General features: G+C 48.1%; 1 protein-coding gene across 1 annotated transcript; it reads left to right on the forward strand.

Annotated features, from left to right (window-relative positions):
* The first annotated feature begins 5,558 nt into the window (after window positions 1–5,558).
* On the forward strand, window positions 5,559–11,599 carry TMEM101 (transmembrane protein 101). Its single transcript, XM_066588233.1, has 4 exons — window positions 5,559–5,723; window positions 7,007–7,187; window positions 8,552–8,698; window positions 10,228–11,599. The coding sequence occupies exons 1-4, from the start codon at window positions 5,593–5,595 to the stop codon at window positions 10,534–10,536; spliced, it is 768 nt and encodes a 255-aa protein (XP_066444330.1). The 5' UTR covers window positions 5,559–5,592; the 3' UTR covers window positions 10,537–11,599.
* The last annotated feature ends 5,705 nt before the right edge of the window (window positions 11,600–17,304 follow it).

Here is a 17,304-nt window from a genome sequence, read left to right on the forward strand (position 1 = left end):
GCTGATACTGAGAGTATTACTATAAAGTAGGCTGATACTGGGAGAATTGCTATATATAGTATATAAGAGGTTGCTACTGGGGAGTATCTGTGCATTAAGGGCTGATTCTAGGGGATATTACTATATAAAAGACTTAGGCCGCCTGCACACGGGCGGAAATCCCGCGGCGGGATTATCCGCGGGATTTCCGCCACTGAAAGCCTGCATAGGAGTGCATTACAATACGCACTCCTATGCAGACGGCCGCGGTTTGGCCGCGCGCAATGTCCTATTTCTGTGCGGGGCTCGCAGAGCCTCGCACAGAAACGTCACTCACCTGGCCGCCGGCTGCGGTCTGCGCATGTGCCGGCTGCCCGGCAGCCGGCACATGAAAGAGCCGGGGCCACCAGCCATGGGTGAGTACGCGCTCCTCCCTGCAGGTGCTGGGGTCGGGTCCCGCGGCGGGAATTCTCGCCGCTGGATCCGACCCGCCCGTCTGCAGGCGGCCTTATACTGTGGGCTATCACTATAAAGCAGGCTGATACTGGGAGTATTACTATATAAGAGGCTGATACTAAGAGCATCAGTATATTTAAGACTGATACAGGGATGTATCACTACTTGGGGGTATCTATGTATAAGGCGGTGATACTGGTGATATCACTATACATGAGGATGATATTGGGAGTATATATGAGGTTGATACTGGGGTGAATCATTATGGGGCTAATACTGGGAGTATGCAGCAGTATAACAAGAGTTGGTACTAGGGGGTCCCCAGTGTTCACAGATTTTACACCGAGAGGCACACTATATGGATTTCTATAGCTGCTGTCTATTTACGTTGTGGCTCTATAATATGGACATGTTTCTTTTTCTGTGGGTGGGAGAAGCCTGAATACTGTGGTTCACTCACTTATTCCTCATGTCCACTGCAAAAATGGAATTTTAAAAACTGCGCAGGTCTCTCGCGCTGGCAATCTACGCTCATAGGGAATCATTGGGCACCCACAGGTAATTAAACACCTGCGGATTTCACTTTCCCCCGGCCTGAGGATCGCACGCGCAGGAAAACAACCGCGACATACTCCATTTTTGTGCGGTTTCCCCGCATACATGGCTTGAAGCCAATGGAAGCCGTCTGGATCCACTGTAAAGACGCAGATGTCACTGCGTCCGTGCCGCGGTACCACAAGAAAGCAGGAGTTTAAAAGAAAAAAAAAGAGGGCACGGCGCATACACCCGGCACACCGCCAGCGTACCGAGCATGTCCGCCGTGCAGAAGAAGGAAGAGCCACCACAGAGGAGAGCCCCGCAGCATCCGGACAGGTAAGTATATTATATTTTTTGGCCTCATGTACGGGCCCGTGGACATGAGGCCTTAAGGGTGCAGTGAAGAACTAAACACCATGTAAACAATGATTTTTACTACAGCAATAAATATATAGCAGTAATATAATACATTTCCATGGGGGAGCTACAAAAATACTAGACTTTAGTTCAAACAGCTTAGAAATGCCCTTAATCTTATTGACTCGGACAATGTCCTCAAAAATAAAAGTACAGACAATTAAAGGGGTTCTGACATGAAAAAAAAAAATTGTACTCACCTTGCCTGGCCTGGCCCGATCGCCAGGCATGTACCCTCCAGCCGGCATCTTCTTCTGTGCCTTTAAAGCAGAGCAGGAGCGGTCAAAAAGACCGCTTCCTGCTCTGGTCCGTCCGTCAGGCACTTCCGAGGTCAACGGACGGACCGCACAGTGCTTGCTGTGGGCGGCCCGTCCGTCCTGCTGAACTCCGGAGTGCTGAGCATGCGCAGTGGAGACGCGGCCCGTCCTGACTCCTGTCAGAGGGCACCTCTCCACTGCGCATGCGCGCGATCCCGGAGCGGCGCGGCTGCTGGAAGAAGAAAACTGCCTGCCGGGAGGCATACTAGCACTTTCTGCTTAGGTTAAGCAGCGCTGCTGATTAGAGCCACCTGATTGGCTCTTCGGCACCACGTGACTGCACAGCGTGCACCAATCAGATGGCTCTAGTCAGGCTGCTTAACCTAAGCAGAAAGTGCTAATATGCTGGAGATGACCCCCCATGTCAACAACAACAGGAGAACAGGTAAGTATAAGATTTTTATGCTTTAGCAGCCATTAACCCATGGGTTCCCTGGGTCCATTAGGCAGACCAGGGAACAATGGCTGCTAAAGCATAAAAACATTATTCATGTCAGAACTAGAGATGAGCGAACGTGTCCGTAACGGACACATCCGCACCCGGACACCGGCTTTAGCGAACACTGGAGTGTTCGCGCGTAAGTGTCCGGGTGCCGCCGGGGGGCGGGGAGATGCGCGGCGGCGCGGGCGGCAGTAGCGGGGAACAGGGGGGAGCCCTCTCTCTCTCCCTCTCCCCCCCGCTCCCCGCCGCACCCCCCCGGGCTGCCACGGCGGCCCCCGAACTTTTTCGCCCGAACACCGAGGTGTTCGCAAAGTTCGGTGTTCGGGCGAAAAAGGGGCGGGGCCGAACGTGTTCGCTCATCTTTAGTCAGAACCCCTTTAATGGGAAATTAAAAAAACATCTTAAATACTCACTGTGAGCGGGACATACCTTACAGGAATAAAAGGGTTAGGAGGAGGAGAAAACCAATGTGGCCGAATAAAGATATAAAGTGGGCAATAAACAGAAAAAAGAAAGCGTTTAAACTACTAAAACAGGAAGGCATCAAAAAAGCACTAAAAACCTATAAGGACATAAATTATGTAAAAAGCAGATAAAAGCAGCAAAGATGGAGACTGAGAAACGTATTCCAAAGAGAGTAAAACTAACTCTTTTCTTCAATTCTATAAATAATAACAAGATTAATACTGAAAGTGTTGGCCCCTAATAAATAATGTAGGAGAAAAGGTACAGGGTGATGAGGAGAAAGCAAATCTATGAAAAATATTTTTTCTCCAGTGCATGGAATATTGTGGACAGTTTGGGGCACTGGTACTCAAGAAGGACATATCAGAGCTTGAGTGGGTACAAAGGTGGGCAACTAAAGTAATAAATGGAATAGGTGGACAACAATTCCCAAAGAGTGAGGTGACCAGACCTGAGGCCACTGTGGAGGTCAATATTACTATTGAAGCCAATATAGGGGGTACTATTACTACTGGAGCCATTATGGAGGTCATTATTACTACTGAAGCCAATATAGGGGGTCACTATTACTACTGAGGCCAATGTGGGGGGCACTATTACTACTGAGGCCACTGTAGGGGTCACTATTACTACTGGGGTCACTGTGGGGGTCACTATTACTACTGGGGCCCATATAGGGGACACTATTACTACTCAGACCACGGCGGGGGTCAGTATTACTACTAGGGCCAATATAGGGGGTACTATTACTATTGAGGCTACTGTGGGGGCCACTATTACTACTGAGGCCAATATAGAGGACACTTACTACTGAGGCTACTGTGAGGGTCACTATTACTGCTGGGGCTGATATAGGGGACATTATTACTACTGAGGTTACTGTGGAGGTCACTATTACTACTGAGGCCAATATAGGGGACACTATTACTACTGAGGCCACTGTGGGGGTCACTATTACTACTGAGGCCAATATAGAGGACACTTACTGCTGAGGCTATTGTGAGGGTCACTATTACTACTGGGGCTGATATAGGGGACACTTACTACTGAGGCCACTGTGGGGGTCACTATTACTACTGAGGCTACTGTGAGGGTCACTATTACTACTGAGGCTACTGTGAGGGTCACTATTACTACTGGGGCTGATATAGGGGACACTTACTACTGAGGCCACTGTGGGGGTCACTATTACTACTGAGGCTACTGTGAGGGTCACTATTACTACTGAGGCTACTGTGAGGGTCACTATTACTACTGGGGCTGATATAGGGGACACTATTACTACTGAGGCCACTGTGAGGGACACTATTACTACTGAGGGCCACTGTGGGGGACACTATTACTACTGAGGCCACTGTGGGGGTCACTATTACTACTGAGGCTACTGTGAGGGTCACTATTACTGCTGGGGCTGATATAGGGGACACTATTACTACTGAGGCCACTGTGGGGGTCACTATTACTACTGAGGCTACTGTGAGGGTCACTATTACTACTGGGGCTGATATAGGGGACACTATTACTACTGAGGCTACTGTGAGGGTCACTATTACTACTGGGGCTGATATGGGGGACACTATTACTACTGAGGCCACTCTGCACGTAGCAGCATCCCTCAAGCTGACGTGTTTACACGTGGCGGAATTGCTTTTTCCAGCCTAGTAAAACATAAAAAGTTTGGTACGGTGTTAGCCAGTAGAGCAAAATGTGATCGTTCCCACCAAGAGAAGCCAAGTCATCTTGTAGATATTCTGGTATTATTTTAAGTGAAAATGAATCACTCCATGTCTGTGCTTTTTCAGCCTGTTAGGCTCAATTTTTTTAGTGAAAGTCAATAAGGCTTTCTAATGTTAAAATCGTTGCGTTTCGATAAAAATGAGGGTCCATCGGAAACATGGGAGTTAAAAAAAATCTTAGAAAGATCATGCCACGCAACATCGCATCCGTGAAAACATCGCAAATAGGAAGGCACCATTGTACATCATCTGCTGGTTTACTGACTCTGGCATGGCGCGGTTTTCTGCTCTGTACTGCCGCGATGTTTTGTAGCCCGTGTTTCCCTACGGAGCCTCCTTGTTTATCGCATCGCACGAATTTGCAATTTTAGCGCGATGCTTTTTTAATAGTCCTATCAACATTCTTGTGAGAAAATTGCAGGTAGCAGCGACGCGATGCGGGATCGTTCAGCAGCAAAAAGCATCACGGATGCTGCAAAATGACGGGTACAAAGATGCGATATCGCGGTCGCCCCTGTGAGAGGACTAAGCCTGAGGAAGAGCCCTGAGTAGGTTGGAAAGCTGGCTATAACATCATGTATTTTTGTTAGCCATTAAAAGCTATCATATCTACAAGATCACTTGGTTTCTCTTACTGAGAACAATCACATTTTACTGCAGACTATTGACTAAGTCAGTACAGCTACTGGAGTACATATGGGTGGGGGGGGGGTCATTCATTCTCTGGATTTCCTGATCTCTTTATAGAACATTGCAGTCAGCAAATAAACTTTGGGGAGGATTAATAAAGCTGTTTCCATAACAACGAATCACAGGCCGGCATTCATCTTTCAAATGCCAACAGAAAATGAAAGCTGGTTGCCATGGGCACAAAAGACAGTTTTACTTTCCGGCAGTCCAATAGTGTTAATCAGCTGCTTGTGTTTGTACAGGAAGTTTGCTTTACGGCTGCTGGTAAAGAAAAAAAAAAAAGCTCATTCAAAGTGGCTGGCAACAGGGGTGTGTACCCAACAGCCAATCAGGTCACTGGAATCGCTCACCGCTACTGAAGTGTGGCTGAAATATAATAGATGCGCGCCTTTTGCGAGAGAGAAAACGGAAGTACTTTTCTGACCCGGAAGTGTAGTGTGGTTGGCGGATATGACGTCACTACGTTTACCTGGTTGGCAAGAAAATGAATGGCTTGGTTGGCAGAAGTGCTGCTCTCCGGAAGTGAGGTGCGGCGCTGCTTATCGGCAGGAGAATGGCAGTGAGTGGTCGGAAGAAGCTCATGCAGCTGGTGACCCGGTTCGGGGTGCTGCTCCTTACCCGGTGCCCCTTCTGGTTCTGCTTCAGTCAACTCATGTTATATGCGGATAGAGCAGAGGAGAACAGGTACAGTGACTATATATATATATGTAATTTTTTGCATTGCCTTGCACGCTTGCAATTACAAGTGAGGCTGCTACATTCCGACATCGGTGTATCCCGGCAACTGCATTCTGGACAACTCCTTTAAGTCGTTGCCATGGCATCGCACGCAATCAAAAGTTGGGGGCGTGCTGTTTGTCTCCACCCATTCTGTGAGGGCTTGTTTTTTGCATGCCCAGCTGTAGTTTTTATTTGTCCCATTTTGGGTTACATGCGGCTCTTTTGATCACTTTTATTGACATTTTTTGGAAGGCAAAATAAGCATTTTTGCCTGCATTTTTTTTTTGTTTGCGCTTTTTTTGCTGTGCAGGATAATTAGTGTTCAGTTTATCGTACAGGTCGTTACGAATACGATGATGTGAAATATTTTATTTTTTTTAGACAAATTGGGTAAGGCTGCCTACATACGGACGGGGCGGATTCCGCAGTGGAAGCCGACCCTGTGCCCTGCCGGCGACCCCTGTCCGATGGTCTTCTAAAAATCATTTTCCGCTCATGTAGAGGAAATCGCATTTTGCCATAGCAGCTATGGGCGGTATTTGCTGCTGAATCGGGGGCGGTCCACACTATTTACTTATTTTATCCTTTTGTCCCTGTAGGGGACTTGAACCATAACTGCCATGACGATGTATTGGAGGACTTCTGCTCTGCAATGCCTTATTGCTTATCATGGCGACCATAGGCAATGGCAAGCCGGGACACCAATGTCTGTCGTCAGTAACTAGATCACGGAGGGCCGATGATGTCACAGGGGGAACACCCTCCCTCTGTGAACCCTTTGCATGTCTTGATCTACATGGATCATGGCATCGAGGGGGTTAACAGTGGGGTTCGCTGTGCTTATCTATCGCCTCTGTTTAAGCAGGAGGCCGACTATCGGCAACAGCTGGGTCCTGCTGCGGGGTGGCATGGGCGCTGCTTCTGATCCCATACCATCCACAGGGCGTATGTTTAGGTCCTGTTGCATTAAGTACCCCATACACGTGCGTCCTGTAGCCTTAAGGGGTTAAACGAGCGAGACCTGCGATGATTTCCTTCCACGTATGAGGGATCATTCAGATGTCTTTGCTTACGTGTCGCCCCTACTAAACAGAGGCCCGTCCCCCGCAGCCAGGTGATCCAGTATGGCGGCTTGATGATGTCACCACATCTAATTGGGTGCCACCCTAAACGCGCTGATCGCCGTAGCGCTGACTACTTCTTGTGTGCATTTCCTAACTTATTAACCCTTGTATTGTTTTCTTTAGGAATCCGGACATCCCCGTGCCGTTCCTGTACATTGACCTGGGCGTGGCTGTGCTTTGCGCTAGTTTTATGTCTTTTGGGGTAAAGCGGCGCTGGTTCGCACTGGGTTCTGCTCTGCAGCTGGCCATCAGCACCTACGCGGCACACGTTGGGGGACACGTCCACTATGGAGAATGGCTGAAGGTGAGTGGTTTTATCGGTGGTTAAAGGGGTTTTCCAGGGAAATACTATTGATGACCCGTCCTCAGGATCAGCTGGCGTCCGCCACTCGGGACCACAACTGATCGGCTGTGCGGGTGCCTGCTATCAGCACCCTAATGCACGGGGGATGGGGTAGAAGCTGCTGCTCTGACCCCTGTATAGTTGTCGACGCTTATAACTGAGGGCGCCATTGATTTTTAATGAGACCCCAGCCTGCAGTTACAAACTCCGGCCACTACAGATGGGTCAGAGCTCACTGATTCCCCTTTGTATCCCTGTGTATTGTGGTGCTGACAGCGGGTGTCTGATCAGCTGGAGTCCTGAGCGGCAGACCCCGGCTGATCAGCTATATCCTGACGACAGGTCATCAATGGTTTCTCCCTGGAAAACCCCTTTAATTTCTGCTTTTGTTTATAGGGAACTACATAGATAAGAATTCCCTATTGCGATCTCCATATGTACCTTTAAACGGGTTGTACCACGAAAATTCAGCTATTCCCTATGAACAGAAGAGGGTATAAGTAACTGATCGTTGGAGGTCTGAATGCTGGGACCCCCACTGTTTGTGAGAACGGGGCTCCGAGCCTCCCCAGCTGAATTGCACTGTGACCACCAGTGATAGCCAAGTTCCATCATGGATGCTGTGAACCACCGTTTTCCCCATTGGTGGAGGGTTTGAGTGCTGAGACCTCACGCCAAAGGCTCAGGTAGTTATTCCTGTGGTTGGGGATAACTTAAAGGGGTTATCTGAGACTTGACTTTTGATGATGTGTCCTCAGGTTAGGTCATTAATGGTTGATCGGTGGATTCCACTGCTCAGGATCCCCGGCGATCAGCTGATATCGGGCTCGCTGTCATCATGAACAGAGCCGGAAGCAGACAGCTCTGTCCATAGTGCAGTTGCTTGGGTTGGTACTGCAGGTGCAGCTCCCACTGAATCCTATGTATGTAGGGCCGGAAGCAGACAGCGGGCCTGATATCAGCTGATCGGCCAGAGCAGCAAACCCCCAGCGATCAAAAGTTGATGACCTATCCTGAGGGTAGCTGACCAATAGTAAAGTTCAGAGTGATGGGGGTGAGTATGCCATGTCTTTATATTACACCATCCCACTGCCATATAGCTGTTTTTAAGTTTTAAAAAACCCTTTAACTTTGTGTGACATTTCCTTTAAGGGATTCATCTTTGAGCATTTCCCATCTGTAATAGGGCAAGTAGAGAGAAGTTTCCTCCATAGCTACAATGCTATGTAGTCTGCAGCGTATGGACACGGCTGGAGTTGAACTTCCAAACTGAAGTGTATGATAACGGTATATTTTATTGATTCGTCTTGCCTGTCTGTTTTCAGGTCCGCATGTACTCTCGTACCATCGCCGTCATTGGAGGATTCCTAATCGTGGCCAGCGGTGCCGGGGAAATTTACAGGCAGAAACCTCGCAGCCGCTCCCTGCAGTCCACCGGTCAGGTCTTCTTGGGCATCTACCTCACCTGTCTGGTAGGTAATTGGGTTGCCAGCTGTATCCTGGACACCAATAACCGGGATGCTGGTCTGGATTTAGTCACCTGTAGTATTGAACCATGTTCCTATAGGGGGGTTGTTACATGAAATTTTCATTGTAGTATTTAGGGTGAAACTGGAGGCATGCATGAAAGCGTACCCGTGCTTTGATGTCTCTATGCACTGTGCATATAGGAGAGCAGGATCTCTTCTCTACCTCCCCGTAGCACACCGTCATAAGTAACAGCATCACAAAGGACTTTATACAGCAGTACTGAGCAGTGTAGATGTGATTCCGCAGCATAGACTGACCAAGGTGACCACACCTGACTATACAGCATCTGCTACTGTATATAGTGCTGTAGGATCTCTATCAAAGGGTCACTGATATTTCATAGACTTCATAAATGTTTTGATCAATGGGAGTCCATGGGGTATTGAGACCCCACCAATCACTGGAACAAAAGCGTACAAGTGATCTGACGAGTGCTGTGCTCCTTCTCCTTGGTGAGTCTTGTATTGGCTTTATCTTTTTTGTAACTTTCTGTAGTACAATCAATGCCAGCAAAAGAAGGGGCACGGCACTCTGAAGAGCATTTCCACACAGCTCATCTTTGCCGTCCCCCTCTTCAATCTGAGAGATACTCATAAATGTCTCTTGATGGGAACCTGTATAATGAATGACTTGCTCTTATGGTTTGCGCATGCATCTGCAGGGCGTCATTCCCTATACAGGTTCCTGGTCAGGCCATAACCACTGCCCAGGTCCTGAGCATACAGGCAGGATGCAGGAGTGATCCTGATCGTGGAGGAACAGGTAGGTGAGACTTTGGGGTGGAGATAGGAGTCTTCACTCTGGGCAGTAGTTGTATTAACAGCTTTTGCCCATGGTATCACTTTAGGCCCCTCGGAGTCTGCGGTGGATATAATCCCTCCGCTCTGTGCAGCAGATTATTTCCTATGCTGACTCCCGGATGGCTTCTTTTCTCCATTCCTATGTCTGGAATAAAGCATTTCCATGCCTCTGTTGATGGGCATCACTGCCCGTTCTTACAGATTGGCATCCTATTTAGCCTTTAACCCCTTGGCGACATCCACTGGTCATAGACAGTGGTTGTTGGCTGTCTTTTGGCAGTCGCCACCCAGTGACAATGGCTGCGATCGGAGATCTTTTTTTTTTCCCCTATTTCACTGGTGTTAGGAGATTTTTAAGCCTTTCAGTACATTATAGGGTGCTATTGAAAAGTGCAACTTGTGCCCCAAATAAGAAGCCCAGAATGGCCATGTCAACAGGAAAATAAAAACTTAAAAAAAAAAAAAAAAAAAATGTTGAAAGTAGAGAGGAAAAAACAAAAATGAAAAAAGGTCTATTGTCCCGGAGGCGGTGAGCTGGGATCAGAGACATACGGCTGGGGGGCAAAGTGTCTCTAAATCCCTCGGTGCTCCATTGTGTTTGTAGAATCTGAGAGTCTGGGTCTCCAGGGTCCATTATAATAATGGGATTCTCTGCTTGTCACCCCCACCAGGCGTACACCCTGCAGTACAGTAAGGAGGACCGGATATCACACTTGGACTTCCTGCCCGGAGGAGAACTCGTCCTGCAGATCCTGTTCGTCCTGTACGACGTGTTGGCGTTGTCCTTCCTATCCGGCTACTACGTTCGCTTTTCAGCCCAAGTCCTTGCTGTCCTCCTACCCTTTTCTTTACTCCTTGTAGATGGAAACTTGGGCTACTGGCACAAAAACCGGCGAGTGGAGTTCTGGAATCAGATGCGAATGATCGGGCAGAACGTTGGAATTTTTGGGGCCGCGGTCGTCCTGGCCACTGACGGCTGAGCGCCGCCTGCTGCGTTTTTATACCAAATAGAACTAATGGAGCTGAAGTGTCTCAGAACTTTACGTTTACTCTCTTTATCGCTATAATTTCCATCTGCCAGAGGCTTCTGTGCCCAGCATGACTTCATGGGCACCACATCATGCCTGTGTACCACATTCAATGCAGGAAGTCTGTGGACTTGGACGTACCTGAACAGTCAGGAGGCGACTTACAATGCTTTACCTATCTCTTCAGTCATCCTTCATCACCGCCTGCGACCGCTACGGTGCAGACCTATAAATGCAGCAGCAAAAAGAAAAAGTACTTGAGGTTTTTATGAACAAGCCCCTCCCATCAGACTTAGGCCACACCCATTTTTAAAAGGCAAAATACTTCCCCACCCGCTGACGACTACTCTACGACAAGAAGCTACTTATTATGTAAAGGGGAAAAGTGTGATGCTTGGCCCCGTGGGCGCACATCGCCAGTTTTAGCCAAAATCTGGTCGCACGTGGCATATGGTTCTTGGTAGAGATGAGCGAGCGTACTCGGCCACGCCCCTTTTTTGCCCGAGGACCGCGATTTTCGAGTACTTCCGTACTCGGGCGAAAAGATTCGGGTGGCGCCGTGGGTGAGTGGGGGGTTGCAGTGGGGGGGAGAGAGAGAGGGCTCCCCGCTGCTACCCCCGCCCCCCCGAATCTTTTCACCCGAGTACTGAAGTACTCAAAAATCGCAGTGCTCGATCGAGTAATTACTCGAAACAAGTACGTTCGCTCATCTCTAGTTCTTGGCTGTTTCCGTACCCCTCCCCATTCACTGTAATGGAGGGAGACCACCTATGAGCGGGCTCATGGGTTGCCCAACACAACTGTTGTAATTATGTATGTGATGTAACCTCCAAACCATCTTGCAGTTGGAGGTATTGGATTGGTTTTGTCTGTTTCTCATGTCAACTAATCTGCGTACCTCACCTAGAGGGATCCTATGTGAGACGGATCGTGAACGTCCGATCTCTGTATAAGCTATAGATGTAACATACACTACTCAATGAAGGGAACAATTAAATTGCACGTCAGATTTTAATTTTCTCCATCATCTCCAGATTCTTTCCCGTCTGTTATATGTGCTCTGTGTGAACCTGCCCTTATCTGTGACGAGGCGCCAGTGATGGACCTGCCAGTTCTGGGGTTCTCTGGAGAAGTCCAGTCGGGCTGCACGGTGCTGGGCTGTGAGCAGGGGTCCCACTACAGGACGTCGGGCCCTCGTGGAGTCCGTTTGACAGTTTAGGCAGAGATGTACAGACAGTAGTCCACTGGAGGTCATTTTGTAGGGCGCTGGCATCGCTCCTCCAGTCCAGAGTTGGGTTGATGCCCTCCAGCGCTGTCCAGCTCTCCTCATGTCTTGGCCTATGTCCGGGTATCTGCTCCATGCTCCGGAGACAATTCTGCAGGCAAACCTTCTGGTGGCACGTATGGATGTGCCGTCCTGCAGGAGCAGGGCTACCGGGACAACCGGATTGGGCTGCAGGTTGCGGCTCATGTATCAGTGATAAGGACACCAGCAAATGCCAAACTAGAGGAAAATCAGCCAGGAAGGAGTCGAGGAATTGTCTCCAGTCTCTTTCCGGGGTCTCACTGTTGCCCTTCAGAACTCCTGTTGTGAACCAAAGCAGGTGAGATGGATTCGCAATCTCTTCTGCTTCCTAGCAATATAGATGGATATTCCTGAAGTGTAAAGGTGTCCAGACAGGATGGAATTTCCGTGTGAACCCTCTGCACGGATATTCCGCGGCATTTACAGTTACAGCAAAGCGACTGGAGCTTCCAGCTCAGAGGTGAAGGCGGCTCAAGTGAATGGGGCTTTAACAAACTCCGTTCACTCGCAGACAAATCCGAACTCTCAGGTCCGCAGAATTACGGTGGATTTGTAACATGGATTTCCTTCAATGCAAAGCGTGAAATTGTTATATCAATCTACTCCAAACTCCCCAAAAGAAGGCACGCCCCGCTTACTGGTGGAAAACTTCGGCAGTGTGAGAACATGTGCTAAGATGCTCGCTTGTCTTGAATCGCACCGTTTAGGTAGATGTAAAACGTGCCATTTTGCGTCCGCTCCTCCCCACCCATAAACAAGGGCTGCGCTGCCGTCAGTAATAAGTTGTGAACGCGCGTTTGCGCAGCCGGTCTTTCCCGACCGGTCTCCAGTGTTAAAGGGAACATGTAATCAAAAATAGCCTATTGGATAAATCACGTTTTTTTTTTTATCAAAGCACACGCACCTAAGATTTAGACCGATCCTTTTTATGTCTGCATTTCTTAGCTACAGAATGGTCAACATCTCATTGACTTAATAGGAGAATCTCGTCCGCAGAACAGAATTGCGCGTGTTGTGTGGTTTTTCACGAAATTCTTGTGAAACAACTGGGGTGTGATTTGGCACGTTGACTTCTATGGGTCTATGTGCGGTCCGAGTCCAGTCAGGTGTCGGTTCGGATAGCAAACACAAGACTCGCGTGCCTTTGGCCTCAGGGCAGATTTATGTGGGCAAGTGCAAGTCGCACCTTACATTTTTGGGCGTGACTTGCATCGCACAGGGCAGGCCGTCCGTGTTCTGTGCGAGACTCACATGAAAATAGAATATGCCGCGGTTGTTCTCTGTTGCAGCATCAATGCAAGAGAAGAATCACCCATGTACATAGATGCATTGAAAAGAATAGGTTTTATTTTTAAAATCGTACGCCTTTATCACGTGTGTGAATCCGCCATTAGCCTAATAAGTCTGACACGTCCTGTTCTGTAGCGAAAACTTTCATCAGGTCCCATTGTAAGGACTGCTATTGCCCATCTATAGATAACGCTAGATCCACTGTTCACGGTAGGTGGTGATCACAGCTTACCTCCTCCTTCTCCCTGCATAGTGACCTTTTCACAGCATAACCACCACACTCTCCCTTAGAAGTCAATGAGTCCCCTGCTTTTAATTGCGTGTCTGGCCCACGAGCCTGCTGCAAAGCATATCTCTAAATACTGTTAATCGCTGCTCAGGTAAGATGGCCGCCCTGTAGTCATATACAATCGGAGAAAAGCATCAGCAAAAAATGTGCCATGATCTGGTTTTAATTAGTTCAAAGGTCCTTAAATGAGTTCTGATTAACTGCCTGTGCAAAGTTTCAGATTTGAGGGGAAATTATCAAATGAGGCCCCTGATGATGGGAAGCAGCCTAAAGTCCCAGCGTCTGGTGTCACAGTGCTTACCGAACAAGTAAAATATGAATGGACTTAGTCCGACATCCATAACAATGTATATGTTTACTTTTGATTGACATTGTAGAAATCATGTACTGTAACTCTGTAAGTACTTTACTTATCCTGTACTGATCTAAATCTACACCTGTATTCTCCTCCAGTGCTGCACTCACTATTCTGCTGCTGGAGTCGCTGTGTACATACATTACTTATCCTGCACTGATCCTGAGTTACATCCTGTATTATACTCCAGAGCTGCACTCACTATTCTGCTGGTGGAGTCACTGTGTACATACATTACTTATCCTGCACTGATCCTGAGTTACATCCTGTATTATACTGCAGAGCTGCACTCACTATTCTGCTGGTGAAGTCACTGTGTACATACATTACTTATCCTGCACTGATCCTGAATTACATCCTGTATTATGCTGCAGAGCTGCACTCACTATTCTACTGGAGTCACTGTGTACATACATTACTTATCCTGTACTGATCCTGAGTTACATCCTGCATTATACTCCAGAGCTGCGCTCACTATTCTGCTGGTGGAGTCACTGTGTACATACATTACTTAGCCAGTACTGATCCTGAGTTACATCCTGTATTATACTCCAGAGCTGCGCTCACTATTCTGCTGGTGGAGTTGCTGTGTACATACATTACTTATCCAACAACAATCATTGTTAGAAGCAGATCTTCACAGCGCTGAAACAGTAAATCAAGACTCCATTCTCTTTCCAGACTCTGAATAAGCAGGAAATGCTGGGAGACTTCAGCACTGAAGCCTGCTGAATTATGAATGCTGCTCTGGGCTATATTTGAATATAATGTATATATTTACAAAGTGACTCAGCTATTCATGTGCTACAATGGTGGTGAGACCCGGGGTAACTAATCATTGCACTGTGCACTGGAGTGTTTGTCATAAGCTTAGAGCATGCCTTTTCTTTATATACCTTAAAGGGTATGCCTTTTCTCAGATCATGTATGTATGTTCATGTGTGTCTTTTTTAAGCTGGTATCATCAGACTTCAGCACAGAAAGGAATAAATGATCATTAGTAAGTCGTCATCACCTGATGCACATCACCGACCCTCGTGTTCATCTGCTATTTGGATTTAAGGGGGCTTTCTTGTCCCAGGCACCTTTTTTGAGAGATGTAGGGAAGTTGCCATCACCTGATCATTTCCAGTGACCACTACAGGTGAAATACATGTTAGCCATGAATATACATGGAACAGCTGTGTCCACCAGAATGAGGGCAGCTGCTTGCTATCGGCAGGGACCACCACGCGGTGACATCTGTGGGTTTTATAAATGAGCCCATCCATATTAAGTACCTTCCTTTAAAAGGGTTTTTCTACTAATGACATTTTTCCACGGGATAGAGGATAATTATCTGATTTCTGGGGGTCTTACTGCTGGGACCTGCTGAATGACACACCGAATACCCCATAATGAGGCACACCGCGGAGGGAGATTAAAGGAGTTGTACCAGGATCACAAGGTCTCTTCTATCCATGGGACAGAAGCTGATCGGTGGGGGTCTCACAGCAGGGACCCTTACTGATCTTGAGAATGGAGGACCCGTGTCCCCCCCCCCCCCTTCCTGTCTGTCACAATGGGGGTCTCTTCGCCCCCGCAGTGTCATTGGAATGAATGGAGCGCTGGCTGAGCATGCATGGCTGCTGCTCGATTCATTTCAATAGGGCTAGCCGAAATCCCCCAGTGCTTGCTGCTCGCCTCTCTTCACAGCCCCAGTGAAAGTGAATAGAGTGCAGCATCAATGTGTGACTAGCACTCCATTCAGTCTTCTCCCTGCGGTGGGTGCAGTAAGCTTGCAATGATGGGAGGATACATGGGACCCCCATTCTTGGGATTGGTGGGGGTCTCAGTGGTGTGACGCCCACCGGTCACCAAGTTAGCCTCTGTCCTGTGGATAGCAGATAACTTGTGATTCTGGTAAACCCCTTTTAATGGGCTCAGCTATTTCTTTCCTTCCTACAAAAGTGAATGGCGCAGCGGTTGAGCATTCCCAGGGGGTGTTTAAGAGGTGCCGATTTTGGGGGTCCCTGTTGTCAAACATTTATCTCTTACCCACGGAATAAGGGAATGAACGTCTTTAAGGGTGTGTTCACACGTAGCAGGTTTGGTGTGGATTTTGATGAGGGTCCGTGGTGGACTTCACACTTTCAGCTGTTCCCCACGGCTTCCATTTGCCAATTATCATCTTTTGGGAGGTGAACCATCCATCGTACGGTTTAACAGAAACTAGCATATCGCGCGGGGAGGGCAGAAAAAAGTTTACGAATGGAATCGGTGTGGAACGAAAAGAAGTTAGGCTAAGGCCTGTTTCATACGGGCACAGCGATATCACCGTGAGAAAATTGATAGTGTGATTTTGTGGCGACTTTTTCTCGCGATACCGCGATTTTGTGGTGCCATCTGGAAAAATGTGCGGGGTCTGGTGGTGCTTGAAATTGAAGCCCTAACTGCAGAAAAAACACAAGAAAAGTATGTACATCACCTAAGAAGCGCTGCCGGCTCCATTGCGTCTTCTTCCTGGTCCCCGGGAGTTGTCTTCAGGCATGAATTTTGGCCCGGGATTGGAAATTCCCCACCTCCAGGATTCGTTAATCAAGTGCTGGCTCTGATTGGCTGAGCACCATGGCGTTCAGCCAATCGGGGGTAGCGCTTTATGGAAGCGGGGAATTTCCAATCCTTTCCAAAGTTACATCACACCGCATGAAAATGCAGATGCAACAGATAGGGAGGCTCCATAGGGAAACATGGGCTACAAAATATCACAAGTCACGGGCATATTGTGAAACCGTAAGGTTTTTGACTCGCAATGTCGCATACTGCGAAACAGCGCAAATGTGAAGGGACCCATAGGAAAGCATGGGCTTCATATGTTTGCGATTTGTATCATTTTCGCAACGCAAGAAAATTGCGCAATTTTTTGCTCTTGTGAAACAGGCCTTACGCGACTCTGCAGTCCTGGACGAACTAACATGGCCGCACCCTTCCTCTGACTACCTGATGTATCGGTAAAGCAGTGGTAGTCTAACACACTACATGGTGCTTTATTTGGTATGCGCTCCTGTTGATCGGCAGGAGATTGGGGAGCTGAGTTTTTTGAAGGTTCTTTGTAGTTTCGTACTACTTTCTGCTGTTTTTAGTTTTTGGGTAACCCCTTTAAATTGGACCATGCACACTTTGCATATTGATAGCTCTATGTCATAATCAGTATGGTGGTGTACAATGGATAAAATTGTGTCATAGTCCAGAGCTACGAGGACATGGGCCAGTACACAAGAAGAGCTGGACAAGGGCATCAACCCAGTATCCGGACCGGAGGAACAGGAGGAGCAGTACCAGCGCCCTACAACATGACCTACAGGGGCTACTGGTCTGCATGTTTCTGACCCGATTGTCAGAAACAGACTCCATGATGGCGCGACGTCCTATAGTGGGACCCGAGGCTCCAGCCCAGCACCAAGAGATCCACTGGCATTCACCGGAGAACACCAGAACTTG

This window comes from Eleutherodactylus coqui, chromosome 13 (genome assembly GCF_035609145.1).
Source record: "Eleutherodactylus coqui strain aEleCoq1 chromosome 13, aEleCoq1.hap1, whole genome shotgun sequence".
NCBI classification, from domain to species: Eukaryota; Metazoa; Chordata; class Amphibia; order Anura; family Eleutherodactylidae; genus Eleutherodactylus; species Eleutherodactylus coqui.